This window comes from Microcebus murinus, chromosome 18 (assembly GCF_040939455.1).
Source record: "Microcebus murinus isolate Inina chromosome 18, M.murinus_Inina_mat1.0, whole genome shotgun sequence".
In the NCBI taxonomy this organism is placed as follows: Eukaryota; Metazoa; Chordata; class Mammalia; order Primates; family Cheirogaleidae; genus Microcebus; species Microcebus murinus.
Genome location: NC_134121.1, coordinates 38,522,032 through 38,540,741, shown reverse-complemented (window position 1 = coordinate 38,540,741; position 18,710 = coordinate 38,522,032). Strand labels below are relative to the sequence as shown.

General features: G+C 60.3%; 1 protein-coding gene across 1 annotated transcript; it reads right to left on the bottom strand.

Annotated features, from left to right (window-relative positions):
• Positions 1 to 17: 17 nt before the first annotated feature.
• Positions 18 to 16,846, bottom strand: PPP1R9B (protein phosphatase 1 regulatory subunit 9B). Its single transcript, XM_012789734.3, has 10 exons — positions 14,953 to 16,846; positions 10,836 to 10,968; positions 9,357 to 9,477; positions 7,436 to 7,540; positions 6,284 to 6,419; positions 5,540 to 5,692; positions 5,375 to 5,428; positions 2,197 to 2,426; positions 1,786 to 1,882; positions 18 to 1,620 (listed from the first exon to the last, which is right to left on the bottom strand). The coding sequence occupies exons 1-10, from the start codon at positions 16,333 to 16,335 to the stop codon at positions 1,567 to 1,569; spliced, it is 2,466 nt and encodes an 821-aa protein (XP_012645188.2). The 5' UTR covers positions 16,336 to 16,846; the 3' UTR covers positions 18 to 1,566.
• Positions 16,847 to 18,710: the final 1,864 nt, after the last annotated feature.

Below are 18,710 nucleotides of genomic sequence, written 5' to 3'. Positions count from 1 at the left end.
AAACCAGGCAGCGAGGCTCTGGGGGCTGCTTTTATGGGGACGACCTGACAGAGGGCATGGTCCGTACAAAACCGGGAACAATACATACATATATATATTATGTACAGAGACGCGGTCCTCCGGAAGGCTGCGCAGGGGCGGCCGCCGGCGGGAAGCCGGAAGCGCCCCGCGGCCCCGCCCACCGGCCCCGCCCCTCGATCAGCCAGGGTGAAGGGCATGGGCCGGGCACTGAGACAGCCAGCTTTCAGGGGGTGGGGGCACGTCTGGGGGAAGGAGGGAGGGGGGCAAGAAATACTGATCGATGGCATGGTCTATTTACAGGGACAAGGAGAAGCCAAAACGGATGGGACGGCGTTGTTTTTAAAAAATGAACAAAAACCCAGGCTTGGGCACGGCATGAAGAAGCGGCAAGATGAGATGGATTCTGAAAGGGGAGGGGACCTGAGGGGGGTCTCACCTCCCTTGGTCCAAGCCCCAATTCGGGGTTAAAGTGGGAAACAACATCAATTCCACTTAGAAGGCAGGCTGCCAGCAGGGCAGCCCTGGTCTCCAAGAAGACAAGAAGTAGTAAAATTTTGCCCTCCGGTCAAAACATTGGAAAACAGTTGGGAGGGGGTGGTTGAGGCTGAATCTCTGCGATGTTAGTAAAAGGCTTCCAGGTGTCCCCCAGGGCAGGCCGGACAGGGCAGAGCCAGGCTTGGCTCTCCAGGGAGAAATGTTACCCTCGCCTAAGACCAGGGTCTCTGTAGCCAGGCCCCCTAAGCTGACCTCCTCTCCTCCCTGGCATTCCCAGGCTTGGCCAGGAAACCTGGACCAGAGAGAGGCAGCAGACAGTTCCAGGAGGAGGTTATGGCTATTTGGCACCTGGGGGAGGGGAGGCACAAGGAGAAATTGAGGGCTGCTGCCCCAGGAAAGGAGGAGTCAGGGACCAGGTGTCCTGAACTCTCCATTTTTCCTACAATCACTCCCCTTTTCTGGAAGGATACATAGGAAATCGGTGCAGGGCCAGGCCCAGCCTCTGGGGTAGACTCTATCCCTCCAGGGACAGGGGACAGAATGGGAGGAGGTGTTGAGGCAACCCCCCAAGCAGGAGGATCAGAATGCAACAGAGACAGCACAATGATGGGGGGAGAGGGAAGGGCCAAGAAGGTAGAATCTCAAGTCAAGAGGCCCAGGGGCCGGGAGCAGCCTCCAGTTGGTGAGATGCTGGGAGAGCCCCAGCCCCATTCCAGTCCAGAGACAAAGGCTGGAGGTTGTAAAGTCTGGCAGTTTGGTCTGCAAGTCCTTTGTGTCCATCCACTGCCCAGGTCAGCCCACAGCATCCCTTGGCCTCTGTGCCTCAGCCCCATGGGGCAAGGAGAAGGCCACCCTTCCAGCCACCTCTATCTGCCCGGGCCACCTTAAGGGGGCCTGTGTATGGGCCCTCTGGTCCCTGAAGCTGGGGGAGGTGGGGTGAAGGGGTGGGGGGATTCGGGGCACCTGTCCCCAGGCTGGTAGGGGGAGGGGTGGGGTATCGAGGACAGTCAGAAGGGGATTAATTATTGTCTGGTCAAGGAATGATTCCGCTTAAGTAGAATTGGAGTTTCTCAGTGTTTGCAGGTTTCCTTCCAGTTCTGAGATCTGGAAAACAAAGGAGTGGGTCAAACCTGGGCACCAGGCCTGGGCTGTGCCCCCTCTGCCCCCTGGTGGGGATGCAACCCCCCTCCCTACAGGGTGGCTGCTAGATGGGGGCTTGCCTGCTGCTCCCGTCATAGGGCTCTGCCCCCAGGGCACCCCCAGGCCTACCTTGTCCAGGAGTTTGTCCATCTCCTCCTTCCTAGCCAGCTCCGACTCCTCCAGAACGCGGCGCTGTGCAGTCTCCTTTTTCAGGAACTCGATCTCCCTGGGGAGAGGCAAGGGACAGATGGCAGGTAAGGGTGTATGGTCTGGCTTCCATCCAGGGGAGACTCAGTGCCACCTGGGCAGCAGCTCTGCTCCTTTCCCTGTTCCCAGGTCAGGAGGTTCCAGGTTTTCCCAAAGTCTCTGGGGCCTGGCCCTGTGCTGGCTCTACTGCCCAGTCATGCCAGGCCCAGGGGCTTCCCCGGCGTCTGTGCTCTGTGCCTCCCTAGCTCAGCTGTGGGAAGTGCCAGTGAGGAACTGCCACCACAGCCCTCTAGTCCTCCCCGGCCCAGGGCCCCCAGCACCCTGGCCACGTACTTCTGCTGGTAGTCCTTGATGAGGCGCTTGGCCTTGCTGTATTTGCGCTCCAGGGCCTGGTACTGGGCCTGGGTCTCCCGCAGGTGCTCGTCCACGGCCTGGCACAGGCTCTGGGCCTCGCCCCAGTAGCCCTCCAGCTTCTCCATGCGCTCCTTGTTCTCCTCCACGCTCTGCTCCAGCTGGGCCTTCTCGGCCCGCCAGCGCCCCTTCTCCTGCTCCAGGCTCTGCAGCTGAGAGAGGAAGGAGTGGCCGTGGGTTGGTGGGGGCCAGAGGGAGCCACGGGGCACCCCCATCCTGGCACTGGGGCCAGTCTCCAGGGGATTTCTACAGATGTGGAGCCCACCGCGCCCCAACTAATTCTCCTTTGCTGTGCCTGAGAGCCGGAACCCAGAGAGGGAAGAGATGGGGTCTTGCCCCAGAGCTCTAAGCCAAGGGTCCCTGTCACTTCACCCCACTCCTTCATTAGTCACTGGCTACTCTGACTTGGGGCAAGGCAACCTCTGTCTCAAGCCTCAGTCCTCCCCTCTGTGAAAGGGGAGTGGTACCTGCCTCTGTCTCCAAGCTCACAAGGGCTACTACAGTGAGACAGCAGATGTGAAAGAGCAGGGCAGGCAAGGGTCACCATTGCTCTCTGTCCCCTCTGCAGCCCTGGCCCTGCTGACCAGTCCCTGCTCTTTCTAAAGAATCCTGACTCCCCTCGCTGCTCCCAGGTGACCCCAGTGCAGACCTCCAATCCTCAACAGCTTAGTCCTGAATCCTTTGTTCCCTCTATACCCACTGCCCTGGGGCACGGGCCCACCTTCATGCACTGAGCCCCAAATCCCAAGCCCTGGCCCAACCTTGCTCCCAACTTCCAGCCTTACCACCCAGCTCCTCAAACTGCGCCTCCCACATGCATAAACCTATGCCTTTCCTGACATGCTCACTTCTGTTAAAAAGTGCCACAAACTTGTAGCCATCCAGGCACTCATCTCAAGCCCCTGGCTGCCCTGCCGCCTTGTTGGCTTCAAATGTCTCTTGATTTCTATTCCCAGCCACACAGGCCTTCCTCCAGATCCTCAGACTTGCCACAGGGCCTTTGCACATGCTGTGCCTGCTGCCCGGAATGTGCCTCTTCTACCCTCCCCCTTGCCTAGTTATTTCCCACTAGCTCACCCTTAGGCTCAGTGCTCAGTGTATCCCTTCCCTGGGGAAGCCCCCAATAGCACAGCCCCACCCCCAGCTGAAGTGAGTTCCTCCTGCTTTAGGAGTTCAGTAAGCCTGGCCTCTCCCACAGAGCCCCATGTCAGTTTGTAATAATAGTCACTGGTATGCAGACTCCAAGCTGCACAAGGACAAGGATCAACTCTGGCTGTGCCATCACAGTGACTGAACAGTAGTAGCGGGCATCTAGAAGGTACCCTGTGGACATTTGTAAACTGAATGAATGAATAAATCTTTGATGTGCCCCTGCCCTTCTTCCTCTGCACACACCCAGAAACACAGCCTGTCATCTCGACCCTGAAAATGCAATGCCAATCCACCCTTCCTTTCCAGACCCTCTGCCTGTACTCTGGGAAGTCCTAGCCCACTCCTGCCAGGACACAGGCCAGGACTCTACCCAGTTTGCCTGCCTCCAAGTCCTGCCTACCCTCACGCCCTCCTACTTTGTAGGCAGTGACCTTCTGAAACCCTCCAGATAGCCACAGAGCCCTGTGCTGTGTGGCCCAAGGCTAGAGTCCTTAGAGGGGAGTCAGGACGCAGCTGCAAGCCACAGCCCCCCTGGCAGTCCAGCCCTGCCTCCATCTCTCCCCAACAGGCACATGCCACCGCCCAGCAGGCGTCCTCCCAAAGCCAGCTTCTAGGCTCGGTCCAGCTCGTCTCTCTGCCAGGAATGCCCTTTCTTCTGCCCCAGAGCATCCTCTCTGCGTGCGGGGGAGAGGGGATGGGGGGTGTACCCACATATGGGAGTGTACGCATGTGTGTGCCTGCGTGCACCGTGTCCGAGAGGCCCCTGTTGCCCTGTCTGTCCCCACCATACCAGAAGCACCGTGGGCATGGGGACTCCTACTGTCCAGGCCCCAGCAGGGACCCGATACAGACTTTTAACATGAAGCCTGTATGTCTACATGCCTGTGAGGGTGCTGGCACCCAACGTGCTTGTCTAAGCGTCTATGCATGGTACATACATGTGTTTGTATATGTCGTGTGTCACCATCTAGTGGTGTCAGCATCAACACCTCCGTGTTGCTTGCCCACTGAGCATGTGCATGCCTGTGACACTCTTCCTAGAACAGGTGGTCCACACGACAGTCATGATGACTGTGCATCTTAGAGCAGATGAATGCAGAGTACATCTACGTATCCAGACTGATGTCCCTGGGCGTGCTGCCACAGGAAGCACGGGTCCAGTGTTTCCGTGATCATGTCCGTGTAGAGTGGGTGTCTCTACATGTCTGGGCGAGGGGGTCTGTGGGACCACGTGCCTGGGTCCAGGCTGGAAGGTATCCCTGTGTGTATCTCTGGGTAGTCTGTATTTATCACTGGGCCTATATATAGAGGACATATGTGAGACAGAGTAAACACAAAGACATCTACGGCGAGACTTAGTGTGCTTCAGTATCAGAGCTAGTACTTTTGCCTTTTTTCTTTTTTTGAAACAGGTTCTTGCTCTGTTGTCCGGGCTAGAGTGCAGTGGCATCATCATAGCTCATAGTAACCTTAAACTCCTGGGCTCAAGCAATCTGCCTGCCTCAGATTCCCAAATAGCTGGGACTACAGGCACATGCCACTGAGTCTGGCTAAGTTTTTTATTTTTTGTAAAGATGGGGTCTCACTATATTGCCCAGGCTGGTCTTGAACTCCTGGCCTCAAGTGATCCTCCTACTTCGGTCTCCCAAAATGCTGGGATTACAGGTGCGAGCTACCATACCCAGCCATACTTTGGGGTTTTTATTGAGTATCTATTATGTCAGACGTGCTAAGGATTTTACATGTATTATTTCATTGAATCCTCACAATGATCCCATGGTGTTAGGTATTATCATTAGCCCATTCTACGGATAAGGAGACTGAGGCAGTGCAGCATGTGATGGTGGAGCAGATGGATCCAGAGATCCATCTCGTAACACTATGTCCCTTTGCCTCAGTGCGCAGGTGTGAGGGTGGGGACCACATTCCTTAACACATGCCCCCTCACCTTTCTTTTGAGCTGCTGGATCTCGGCCTCAGTGACGGCATGCTTGATCTGGAGCTGTGGGCAGAGGGGCAGGCGCTCAGCTCCGGCTGGGTGGGGCAGGCATGCCGAGGGCAGGACACGGGCCCACCTCCGCCCTCCACGCCCCAGGCAGCCCCCTCCTCCCACCTCCTTGAACTTGTGCACCAGCTTCTCGGGCTCCATGTCCACGGGGGACAGTGCATCCTCGTTCTCCGCTAGCTCGAACACCTCGATGGCCATCTCACCACCTGGGAACGTGGGACTCAGCTCCTCATCCTCGTCCGTGGCGTACTCCCCGGTCTGTGAAGGAAGGCAGGAGGCTGTGGACCCTCCCCAGCCTCCCTCAGCCCTGACAGCCAGGGTTGGACCAGCAGCAGGCTGCTGTGGGAGGCTGGGAGGACCCGGGGATGTGGGCCGTGCCCTCCCCAGCCTGGGGCTGCACCAGAGGCAGGTTTATGTCTTCCCCCAGTAGCTTCAGGAGTCCAGAGGCAGTTCCCCTGTAAGATTGGGACCCTGAAGAAACAGCCTGTACCGTGCCCCTTACACTATGGGTCCCCTGAGGTCTGGCTCTGTCTCCCTCCTCAGATTAGCTCCCCTGAGCTTAGGGGCGATGCCTTCCCCTCAGAGTGGGGGCTCTTTGAGGGAACCATTTCCTTATAGGGTTAGGCAGGCTCTCTGAAGACAGACGGTATGCCTGCTCCATCAGACCAGGGGTTCGTTGAGGGAGGGGTCTACATCTCCTCCCTCAGACTGGGGCTCCCCAGGAAGAGGGACCAGTTCCGCCCTTCATGTTTCTTTAGGAGGCCTGGGAAAGCAGTTGACAGAAGAGGTGTAATGCTTCAGCTAGTCACCAGGGGGCGATCACGCCGCCAGCCGGCCTGCAGCCCCTACCTCCTCGTCTTCCTCTCCGTACTGGGCGTATCTCTGCTCCATCATCTCCCGCTGCCATCGCTCCTGTTCCAGGGTCTGCTGAATTAGCTGGGCCACTTCGCTCTGCTCTCCGGGCCGCTCCCGGCCAATCATAAACCTGCAGGGGCACGGGCGTCATCCCCTGCCTCTGTCCTCAGCTGGCAATGCCACCATCCTCCCTCCTGGTGCTCCCCTCTCCAAACGCAGCCCTCCCAGGGGAGGTGAAATGAGAGGGCTGAGTCCAAAGGCTGCAGTGTTAATAATGAATGGGAGAACACAGGGTCCTTACTGGGTTTCCTTCTCAGGGGAGGCAGGAGGGCCCACTAGCTCTTCTGGCCAGTTTTGGGGGAGAGGGGGCGCCAGCCAAACTGAGCTAGGCTGCAGGTGACGTGAACTCAGGAGATGCCAGCTCAGGGGGCTCTTCCCCACCACGTGGGAGAAACCCAGGCAGGGGAATGGTGAGGATGACCCATCCCAGTAGTGCTGGGGCCGTGGAGGTGTGTCTTGGGTATGCTCCAAGCCCCCTGAGATTCAGGAAGGGGCGGGATGATGGCAACTGGAGATTAGGATGGAGAGGAAACAGTGGAACTTCCAGGCACCAGCCCCTCCTCCCCGTGGCCACCCACATCCTGTTTCTCTCTACCACCCTTTCCTGGGGGCAGTGCCCCTCTTGGAGGGGGGCAGGGAATCATCCCTGAATGTGAAGCCAGAGGTGGAACCAGGGAGCTTCTAATCCAATCCCCTTCCCTTGTAGGTTCAGGACAAGTCTTCCGGGGATTGCCTGGGGCTGGGCAGGAAGGAGGGACAAAGTTCCTGGTCAGGGGACCCCAATTTGGTTGGCATTCACCCTGCATATATTGGTTCTTCAATGAGTGAGTCAGGGACAGGCAGAGGGGAAGGAGAATAAGTCCCAGAGGATAGTTTGGGGGCACTGAGCACTGGTGGCCTGCAGTGTCAGGGAGCTCAGCATGGGGAGGCAGGCATGGGGCAAGGGACTGTGGGCTCAGCAGTTCCTTCAGGCAGGGGTCAGCGGAACCTCCACAAGCTGGCAGCCCAGAAGCTTCACTGGGCAGGTGAGCAGGGTGTCTGGGTGAGGGCCTCCCCTGCCCTGTGCCCGCCGCTCTGGGCTCTCACCGCACTCGGCCCTTGGTGTTCCGGAGCACGGAGGCTGCAAAGCTTTGGGTCACTCCCACCAGACTTGTTCCGTCCACCTCCACCAGGAGATCGTTCACCTGGATCCTGGGGGAGTGACACGTTAAGAGGGTCACGAGGGGAACTGTGGAGCTGGGGCAGAGATGGCTCAGTCCCCACAGGGATCTGGTACTTTGTCTACCTGCATAAGATTCATGAGGCCAGAGGACCAGGTTCAGCCAGGCCCATCATGTGGGCAGTGAACCAGGCAGGAAAAGCAGACACGGGGCTCCAGGGCCAGCAGAGACGGCAGGCACTCTTTCCGTGACAATCACACAACTGTCCCCTCCTCCGTCACACCAAACAGAGTAGTGTGACATCCTCAGAGCTCATCTCTGCCATGCACCCTGGCAAGAGGCCCGACAGCACACAAGTGACACACTGCCCTCTTCTGTGCACATTTCTGCACAGACCTGAGTCCACAGATGTCCTCCTAAATGCCCGAGACCCGAGAGGCACTCTCTCATGTTCACACGCCTTTGCACACACCTGACACAGGTGCACACCTCCAGCACACTCCAGCCATGGCACCTGAAGCCCTTGCTCTCCACACAGGAAGGGGAGAGATGGGGGTGGCCCAGCCGGGCCTGCCAAGGGAGAGGAAGATGCCCAGGTAGGGGGCCCCTTGGCCACCTCCTTCCTCCACTGTCACCTCCCTGGGTGCCCCAGGCCTTCTTTCAGGGCTTCCCCAGGGAAATGGAAGAAACAGCTCACCCCAAAATGCCCCACACTCCCAGGTGGGCACACACTCGTGGACACGCATCCACCCACACTCCCCACACTGCCAACAGGCGACAGCAGGAAAGGCTCTGGCAGTTCAAATCAGGAGGGGAAGTGAGTAAGTGAAAGAGCAGGACTGTCACCATTCCTGTTCCTTGCCCCTTCCATGCCACCTGGGCCACAAGAGGCAGAAGCCCCCAGAATGGGGCAACAAGACCTCGAAGTCTCTAGCCTGCACAGGACACCTACTCACCTCTGTCATATGGAAGGGGTCTGGGTTTGGAAGTAACACCACAAGCGACCTCCAATGTCAAGCTCTTACAACCACCCGGGGAGATGCCCCACAACCCTGCCCACTACCACTCCCACACCCTGCAATACACACACAGCAAGCTGGCCCTGCACTCTAGGGCACCCTCCCTGAACCTTCTGACCCACAGAACTCACCCTCTCCAGCCAGAGATGCTCAACACAGGCACGCACACCGCACACACACGGAGTAGCCCAGCTCTGGAGCCACCAGTTTGTCTAGCCATGTCAACACCTGGCCCCTCACCCCATGCTCCAGCCACACCTGCCTGCTTTCAGCTCCCCTGCCCCTCAGCACTCAAGTCCAGCGCCACTTCCTCCAGGAAGGCTTCCCTGATACCCAGAGAGGTTGTGCTCTCCTGCCTTATGCCTTTTGTGGTACCCTGTATTTTGCCATTTTCTGTGCGTCCACTTGTTTAATGTCTGTCTACCTTACACTGCACTGCAGGGACCCTCACCAGGGACTCCCCAGGGCCTGTCACCAGCCTGACAACAGCCAGGGACTCACTGTTTGTTAAATGAAAGAAAATGCTCCAATATACTCCAGACACAGAGCCTCCACGCCTGTGCCCTCCCTACCAAGGCCCAGCACACACTTCAGACCAGGACACACAACTGACAGCCCCCCATCTTCACTAGCTGCCCCTGGACACGGCGCCCTGAGGGCGAGGGTTTCTGTCTGTCGTACTCACTGTTGGAGCCCAGGGCCCAGCAGGGCTCCCTCCGTGAACACCTGCACCGCACACAGAGCACACACTACTCCCAGGGCACAGCCTGAGCCCGCTGCAGGGCCCACCCCCCAGATGATGGCCAGCGGGGATGGTGGGGCTGGTACCTGCCATCCCGATGGGCTGCGCCACCCTCGGTCACGGTCTTGACGAAGATGCCCAGCTTCTCCAGGCCCATGTCCGCCCCGGCCCCCATGCCGATGATGCTGATGCCCAGGCCCTCGGAGTCTGTGGAGCAGATGGGGGGATGGAGGGGGAGCGCTCCAGACGGGGCTTGCAGGGCACGGGAAAGGCCCTCCATCCTGGACTCTAGGGCAGGGCCCCCACCACAAAGCAGTCCCCACACTTAGGGGATGTCCCACAGCTGAGGAGGGGGTGTGGTTCTGTCTTCCCCCTCTTTGCCCTAGAACTGATGGGCAGCAGGGCGTGCCAAGGCTGGCCTGGCGAGTGAGAGACTGCTGTGGATGCGGAGAAGGGTGTGTGGCTTGAAGGGGTGGCTGGGACAGGGCCTGTCTCCTCCCTTTCTGAGCAGTCTCGCCTACTCTCGTGGCTGCAGTGCCAGGGACCTCCTGGTTTTCTCTCCCCCAAGGCCCACTCACCTATCCACACCTGCCCCGCCTCTCATGAGCCTCCGCCACCGAATCTCATGACCCTCCCCACAAACACACCCTCCTGGGGATGGCACCACCACCCACCAGCTGCCAGGCCTGGGAGGCACCTGGATTCCTCCCTCCCCCTCACAGCCTCTGCCTGAGCCAAATCCCCACCAGGGCCTGTTGATCCTCCTCCCACCCTGGGATCTGTCAGGTCCACCCACGCCCTGCTCTGCCAGCATCCTGCCCACACCATAGTGGGTTCTCCCCACCCACTCGTGACCCTCTGCATACAGCACAGCCAGGTGTGGTCTTTCTAGAATACCTTCCCCGTGCTTCACAGCAGCTTCCAGGCCACCTCAGAAGGAAGACCACAGCCCGCCCAAGGTCTGCGAGGCCCCGTCTGCCTGCCCTTCCTGCCCTCCCTGTAAAACTGCAGCCAAGCCACTCTCCTGCGCCCCTCTAAATGCCCCCTCCCCAGAGCTCAACTCAAGCATCACTTCCCCAGGGAGCCCTCAGCCCCAGGCTGGTTCTGTCTCCTGTTAAATGTTTTCCTATCTGCCCCGATTCCCTCCCAGCACCTATGACAGCACCTAGGGACACAGCTGGACACAACTCTTCCACCCTTGTCTGTCTCCCCCACTCTGAGGACACAGGCTCCCGAGGGAGCCTGCCTGGGCCATCACTGCATCCCCAGCACAGAGCCCCAGACCCAGCACGAAGTGTCCAACAGAGACCTGTTAACTGAACGGGCAAATGTTGTTCCAGAACAGCGGCAGTGGGGCTCGTGAGCCTGGACAGGGCTGGAGTCCCTGTGTGGCTGGGGATGCTGGCAAGGGAGGGTGGGGAGAGGTCGCCAAGGACCTGAGTTAGAGGTAGAGGCCCAACCTGTCTGTGGGAGCCCCTGTGGGCACAGTGCAGAAGCTGGCCCCAGCGAGGAGACCCGGGTCAACTCCAGCTGTGCCCAAGTGGCCTGGGCCCCTGGCCTCTCACCCTTCTCCAGCTCCACAGGGAACAGCTCCAACCTCTCCACCCGCTTCTCCAGCTCATACTCAGCAGAGGCCGCCATGGGATCCACATCCTCGTTGCGACGATCGTAGTCCTCATTGGAGTAGGTGCTGAACACCTGTGGAAGGGGGGGGCGGCAGGTCAGAGAGGCTGGCAGGAGGGTAAGGGCAGAACTGGCACGAGAAGCAGAGGGGCAGGCTGGGCCGCCAGCCCATGCCCTCTGACCACATGCCCTCTGACACTCCCCTCTGACCACATGCCTTTGCCCTGCCCCCAGACAGGCTTGAGATGATGGGGCTGCACCCAGCCCCGCAGGACCCAGCTCTGAGCAAAGGCCCTTCTAGTTCCGGAGCCCAGGGACAGGACAGAAAGGGACCCAGCCTTGCCCGATCCGCACTGTCATTCTCTCTGCAGCTCCGAGCAGCAGGAGCATGGTCTGCCGGGGGACGGATGCGTAAGCCTGGACAAACTGTCAGGCCTAGGAACCCAGATCAGAAAGAGTGAGGGATGAGCACTCCGGGAGCCAGGCAGAGATGAGCAGGGACACAAAGACACAGACACAGAGAGGAAGGAACAGGCTGAGCAGAAGAAGGGAATAGGAGGAGGGGAGAAAGGATGGAGAAGATGCTGGAGGATGCCAGATGGGGAGAGAGGGGGGAGCGGGTGTGAGACAGCAGAGGGGGAGGGGAGCAGGAGAGAGGAGGATGGGCAGAGGCAAGGAGTAGCCAACTCTGACCTGCACCTATAGTGGATGCTGGGGTCAGAAGAGGGAGGGAGGAAGGACCACCTGTACCCAATGAAGAAAGGGCAGGCCCTCTACCCCACGTGCCCCTCAGGTGGCAGAGCAGCGGAGAGGGCCAGGCCCTATGGCCTGCCCTGCATGCCTAGGCCTGTATCCCTCCAGACGGCAGCTCTCAGTTATGCTGCCTGTCCCCATGTGCTAGGAGGCTCTAGGACCTGGGCCCTGGGGAGATCGAGCAATCAGAGAAGGTAACAGCCTCTCTGACGCTGCCCATGGTGAACCCAGTCTCCACAGGGGCTCCCAGGCCAGCTCTGCCTTGAGATCTCCTGTACCCCTCTGATATCTCCCTCAGCAAAAAGGGGGTTCCCCATCCTCAAAGAACAGAGAAGCTGGGATGGGGCTCTGTAGGAGAGCCTAATTCTGGGCCCAGGCAGGGGTGCCCTCAGTGGGAGGTTAATGAGCACCATTTGGGGTACCATGACGTGTTCAGGCTTCACTGCCTGCAGCGACAGGTTGGCACCACTTGGAGCCAAGCGGAGGTGGGGAGGAGTGGGGAGCAGCTCTATCAGATGGCTGGGCCCAAGGCTGAGGGAGCCAGAGTGGGGCCTTGTCTCCCCCAAGGCCCCAGCTAGAGCCCCCTCTGCACCAGGAGCAGGTCCTGCAGGTACCCTGGCGGGCAGTGGCACTCCTGTCCCAGCCTTTGTTTGGACTTGCTCCATGTCATTCCCACCCACCCCCACGGAGGCTCACTGCCACAGTGGGAGGGGGAGGGGGACATAGAGGACTAGAAGCATAGCTGGAAGGGGTCTGTGTGGTCCATTAGCTCTATGTCCTCAATCTCACAGCATCAGAGAAACCCTGGCTCAGGCCCTTAAAGCTCGTCTGTCCATTGCACCCCTTTGAGGAACAGGCTGCCCGTTCCACTCACAGCCCAGGATGCCAGGTCTGCCGTCCAAGGTCACACAGGTTAGACAGTGGCAGGGCAGGATGAGACTGCACCCAGCTGGGCCCTGGTGGTGGGTCGCTAGTGACTCTGTTCCCATTACACAAGTGCACCAGACCCTGTAACAGGGGCTGGCGTGGGCCTGGACTCAGCAGATGGGCTTTGGCCCACTTTTGCATCTGAGACCTTGACCCGGACCCTCTCTCTGCTCCAGGAGACAAGGTCCCCTCATCTCTCAGTCTTTGTGGTCTCCCGGGTCAACCAACACCCTACCAAGACACACAGACACACCCCCACGCTGTGACTTCCAAAACATACCCTCATAGCCTGACCTGGGCTTTGCCCTTCCTTCCTTGTTCTCAGCCTATCAAGTCCTGTTCTCCTTTCAAATCCTGCCCCTGCAGGATTCCCAGGCCCAGGCTGAGGCCCCACAGCCCTCACTCCCCAAATCACCCCCTACCCCTCCTCAGTCTGCCCACTACAATATGCCCAGCCTATCAGAGGGCCCTGGGCCCAGTCCCACCTCCCTAGGTGACAATGTAGAATCGGGTTCTCTGCCCTCAGCAGAAACCTCCACCTGTATAAGGGCAACAACTGGGTTGTCAGTGGGCACAGGACGCTGCACTCGGTATCAGTGCAGGGGTAGAGGTGGGGGGGAAAACCGGGGTTTCGGGCACCAGGGAGAGGAGGAAATTCCCAGCAAGGCCAAATGTCAGACGCACACTCAGGCCGCACCGCACACCCGGCTCTCACACTGGGCGGAAGAGCTTCAGAGTCTCCAGGGAGTCGGGAAGCACTGCTCCAAATCATGTGCTATTTTTTACCAAAAAATCAGGGTAAGGTGTCAAATATAGACAGTGAGAGGCCCGGACCAAACTCCATCTCTGAGGGCATCAGGCTGCTCAGAGAATGGGTTGGGGTGGGGATAGGGGGACTCCCTCAGAGTCCCAAGATTCTCCGTTCCCTCCAGGACCCCACTGCCTCCAGGAGGGGTGCAGGGATGGGAAAGGACTCCTAAGGTCCCAGCCCAGGGGAAGGGGCTGGCCTAGGAGGGGAGTAGCAACCTCCACTCACTTTTAACCTTTTAGGCCTCTTACTGGGGTGGGGGGCAGGAGGTGGGAGAGGGGCAAAGGTTGTACTCTGGGGCGGGTGAGAGGAAACTCGGGCAGCTTCAGTGTCCAGGAGTAGTTATGGAAACGACAAGCAAACAGATGGGGGTTTGGCTGGAGAAGGATAAAGGCCGGCAGGGACCTGGACACTTCCATGGGGCGGACCCAGGGCTGGGCACAGCTGAGCCTGAGGCAGTGAGAAAGAATGATCAAGGCTGAATGTGCCAGCCAAGAGTGGAGGGTGGTAAGAAGTGGCAGGGGAGGGCCCTGGGGTTCTTAATTCTCCCCAGGGGGTGTCCCTTCCCCGACCACACTGTGCTCAGGATCTCAAAGCACTGGCACAGCCCACAACAGTGGTGGTGGGAATGGGGGTAAAATGAGACCCCCAAAAGGGGCAGCTCCCATCCCTTTTTCAAGAGAATGTGGCAAGAGCACTGGGGGACTGCCAAGCCATGGGCGTCTGTCCTACTGGGCAGGCAAGAGCAAAGGCATGCCCACTACTGCCAGGCACCCTGGGGTTTCCCAGCCCCACCTCCTCCTCTGCCTGCAGAAGGCCTATTCCCCTCAAGGGCTGATGGTGCCCCTTCCCAGGGCAAGCCAGGACCTGGTAGATGGCGGCACAGACCCCCAGGGAGCAAGGCCCCAGCTCCAGTCACATGGCCACAGACCAGTTCACCCTAATGACCTGCTTCCCTCTTTCACTTCTGCAAAGTTGGGGTAGGGGTACAAACAGAATGGAGGAAGGGCTGTAGTCCCCTGCACCTTCCTCTGCTGCACCTTTGTGTTGGGAAGTTCCCGGCCAACGTTCCCTGGTCCCATCCAGCTTCTGCGCAAGAGGCAAGCAGGGAGTTTCTAAGCCCCCCACCCCCTTCCAGGGTGGAATAGGACCAATGCAGGGAGTCTCTCCCCAGGACACACGCTCCCCTTCACACCATCCAAGGCCCTGCTTCTGACAATCTCTGGAGGAAGGAATGTCTGGCGAGGAGGGGAAAGCAGGTGTCCCAGGACCCTCGTGGGACAGGGAGGGTGCGGCGGGTGGGGCAGGTAGGACACCAGGCGGAAGAACCTGAGGGCAGGTTGGGGCAGGCCACTCACATCTCAGACCTGAAAACCGTCCACCTCTGACAAACAGCTGGAACTCCCCCACGGCCCCCTCGGGGTGGGAACTTCTGGGAAGGGGGCTGGGTGGCAGGGGCTGACTCAGCCTGCCAAACCCGGCTAGCTGTCTAGCTAGCTGTCGAGCGGAGCTGGGGGTGGCCGCGTGCACGTGGCAGGGGCGGCGCGGAGGCGGGGAGGGGGCTCGCTTACTTGGATGGGCGCAGTGCTGAAATGGATCTTCCGGCTCGGGGCCGGGTCCTCTTCCTCCGAGAGCCCGGGGATCTCCACGCACCCCGACTCAGGCTCGTAGGGGGGGTCCCCATCCTCCTCGTCTTCGTCGTCGTCCTCTTCCAGGGCACTGCCCCCAGAGTCCTCCCCGAGCCCACTGTAAGCGCTCACGTCCACCAAGTCCGCCTCGGAGAAGTCCTCCTTCTTGGACTCATCTGCCTCCTCAGGGGCCACGTCCGGGGCCCTGCCATTGCCCACCCCCCTCTCTGGCGCCGGCACCGTAGCCACCGCCTCCTCCTCCTCAGGGGCCGCTTGGGCCTTCTGCTCCTCAGGCGCGGGACTGGCTGTGGTCGCCGAGGTGCTGCCATTCTCCAGGGCCGCGTGGACTGTCACCTCGGCCTGGATCACTTCCCCGGGCGCTGACTCTGCCTCCGACTCCCCGCTCTCCTCCACCTCCACCGGCTTAATCTTCCGCACCTCCCGGGGCTTGGGGGGCGGTCGGGCGGGGGCCACCCGGTGCTGCGGGGGCTGTTGCCCTCCGGGGCCGCGCTCCTTCTCGGTCGGGGCATCCCCCGATGGGGCGGGCGGTGGCGGCGGCGGCGGCTGGAACACCCGGGACCGCTTACTGACCAGCTTCGAGTTGACCTGGGGAGCCCCTGCGGCCGCGGCCCTGGGGGCCCCGGGCCCGCGGTGAAGGCCGGTCCGCGAGTCGGCCTTCTCGAAGACGGCGCTGAGCTGGCTGACCGTCGGCGACACGGCGTCGGCGTCCAGCTTGTCCAGCGCCTCGGTGCTGCCGTTGAAGCGCACCACGACATCCAGCTTCCGGTCCTGCAGGCCGGCGCGCTCCTGCCTCAGCAGCCGGCGCGCCGCGGCCTCCTTGTCGCCGCCTGCGGCCGCGGGGCCGCTCCGTTCGAACAGCTTCCGCGTCTCCTGCAGCCGGGACGGCGGGTGCGGCGGCGGCGCGGGCTGCGCGGAGGGCGCAGGCTTGGAGTCGAAGCGGCTCACGCGCTCCGACACGCTGGTGCCCAGCTTGAGCAGGGCGCTGTGGTCCACGTTCTCGTTCAGGCTGCTGGCCCGCGGCAGCGACAGGCGCACGCCGCGCTCTGACGCCCGCGGGGCCTCGGTCAGGCCCGCGCCGCCACCCGCCTCGCCCGGCTGCCCCGCCGTCGTGCCCATCTGCAGGAACATACTTTTGATGCGGTGGACGTTGGAGCCATATTTCTTGTGGTGGGCCCCCTTGGGTGCCTCGTCGGGCCCGGGCGCGTCAGGCTGCTTCAGCGCCTGGATGCCCGCCTCGTAGGCGCTGCGGTGCGGGGAGGCGCTCCGGAGGGGACCCCCGGGCCCCCGCGGCTCCGTCTTCATCATGGTGGGGGGAGCCGGGTTCACATGCCCCCGCTCTCCGCTCCCCCCCTTCAACAGGCGGCTGGCCAAGTCGAGACCACCGCCCCCTCCCCCAGAAAAAAGAACCCCTGAAAGGCCTTTTTTAGGGTCTCCCCAAAACCAAGCTGCCCTAATCGGTTAATGTCGCTTTAAAAAAAAATGGAAAAAAAAATCCCCAAGCGCCCTGTGTGGGTCGCCTCCCCCAGTCAAGCTGCCAAAGACAGCCAGTCCCCCTTCAAAAGCCCGAGCGGCCTGGTACCGTCGCCCCTACCCAAATTAGAAAAGCGGCGGCCGGGCCGGTGGGAGCGCGCGCCCTGCCCGTGAAGCAGCCGCGGCGGCGTCCGTTCACATCGTCCAAGGCGGTGTCAGCGCGGATGGCAGCCCGGGAGACCCCCACTAGGGCCAGAGGCCTCGGCTCTCGGGGGGCCCGGCACCGCTGCGCCCATGGCTGCTCGGCCACCCGGGCCGCTCCGCCGCTGCGTCTCCCTCCCTCCCTCCCTCCCCCCCGCGCCCCGAGCCTCGGTCTTTCTCTGGCTCTGCCGGAGCGGCGGCTGCCGGAGACCGAGCGGCTGCCCTTCTCGCCGCCGCCGCTGGGGGACTGGCACCTCTGGGTCCTAAAGGGATCGGATTTCCGGGGCCGGAGCCTGAGAGCCCTCCTCTTCCCTTCCACCCCCATGTATCCCCACCCCTGCCCGCCCCTTGAGGACAGCCTTCCGCTGCCCCCGACCTCGGCCAGTCCTCCTCAACCCTTCCATCCCAACCTCTGGCTGCAGCCTATCACAACCCACAGAACTGCGCCCCACTAAATATTGGGGGGAGGCAACCCAGCCACGGTGGTCTCAGTGTGGCCCCTCTCTCCTCAGATGGGAAGGGTTCTGTGGGGAGGGACAGAGGATCATTTCCTTCAAGGTCCTTAGACCTCCGCAGTTGGCTTCAAGGCTAGTAGCATCAACATCACTGGGCGCTTGATAAAAATACAGATTTCTGGGCCCTCCCCCACAACTTGTGAAGGAGAACCTCAGATGGAACCCAAGAATCTGCATTTTATCACTTTGCTGTAGGGCAGCTTTTGCACCCTTGAAGGTGTGAAACCTTGGCCCAGTGTTGCTGACCTTGTGCTGGCGGAGGAGGGGGATGAAGTAAGGAGGTGGCCTCCATCACCTAAGTGGCAGGGGATCCCAAAGCTGCCCTTTGCAAGTCTGAAGAGGATGGTGTCCTGTCACTAGCCTGTTCTGCACCCCAGGCTGGAAGAGTGGGGGTAGAATCACCATCTTCATGCCCCTACTAGGGCACTCCTGCCTCTCCAACAGGAAGAAGGGGTTTAGGAGGAGGAATTCTAGAGGCCTGGGGCCAAAGTTTCCCCAGTGAGAGCTCTACCTTGCGTCTCTGATTTAAAGGATCCTGGCCACTGTGTGCAAGTGTGTTCAGGGGAGCATGACAGTGACCTACACATCACCTGTTCTGGCAACCCAGAAAGCTGCTTGGGTGTCCATCCACCCCACCCCACCCCTACCCCTGCCCCCTAGTACACAACAAGGGGCCTGGGGCTGCCTGGGGCCTGGGTGTAAAGTCCATCCTCTGCACAGGTCCAAATGCACTGCAGCAGTCCACAGATCCCAGAAACTGATGAACAGAGTGGACCCTAGGACCCAGAGAACAACTCAGGCACAAAGCCTCCCCCCACTCCCAGCTGCTTCCTGCATCTCAGGCCTTTCTGCGGCCTCTGCCTCCTCCCCCGCCCTCTTCCCCTCCATCCTCTTCCTCCTTTTCCTAATCTCCTAGTCTCTCCCCCATGGCTGGGAAAGGGAGTCTTCCTACTCCTTCGCTGCAGGGGTGTGTGTGGGTTTTGTGGGATATTAACCCCGGTGCAAAAGAGCTCTGTACAGCATGGGGGATGGGGTGTGGGGATGCCTCTTGGGAACCCTGAATATTGGGATGGGGAGGGGCCAGGAACCGCAGGACTGGATCCCGAGGCTGGTGCTAAGGGGGAGGGAAGATCTGGGTTCTGAGCTGGAGCCAAAAATGAACCCAGACCTCAGGCTTTCCAATGCCACCTGCATCATCTTTGCCCAGCTGCCCAAGAAAGTCTGCCTTCCCCAATTTTGTATTTTGAGATGAGCAGAGTGAAGAAGCCATGCTCAAGCTCCCCTTCCTCCTGATCCTTCTTAGAAGGCTTCTTTCAAGAATAAACTTTGAGACTTGGGTTTCCAAACTCAAGCTTGGGGTTTAAAATCCTCCTCCCCACAGCCCCCACCACCACCACCACTACAGAAGTTGAGAGAAGACAGAAATCTCACCCGGTCAGGGTTGTGAGTTGGGCAGTGTCCTCAGAAGCTCTTGTGTGGATTGGAGGAGGGCGA

Bases quoted from the DNA above. Each gene is read 5' to 3' on its own strand.
- PPP1R9B (XM_012789734.3), bottom strand. From the start codon at position 16,335: ATGATGAAGACGGAGCCGCGGGGGCCCGGGGGTCCCCTCCGGAGCGCC. The intron at 6,420-7,435 runs GTGAGAGCCCAG...GTGCCCCTGCAG, and splicing joins AACACCAAGGGCCGAGTGCG to GTTTATGATTGGCCGGGAGC. The intron at 1,883-2,196 runs GTACGTGGCCAG...GCCTCTCCCCAG, and splicing joins ATCAAGGACTACCAGCAGAA to GGAGATCGAGTTCCTGAAAA.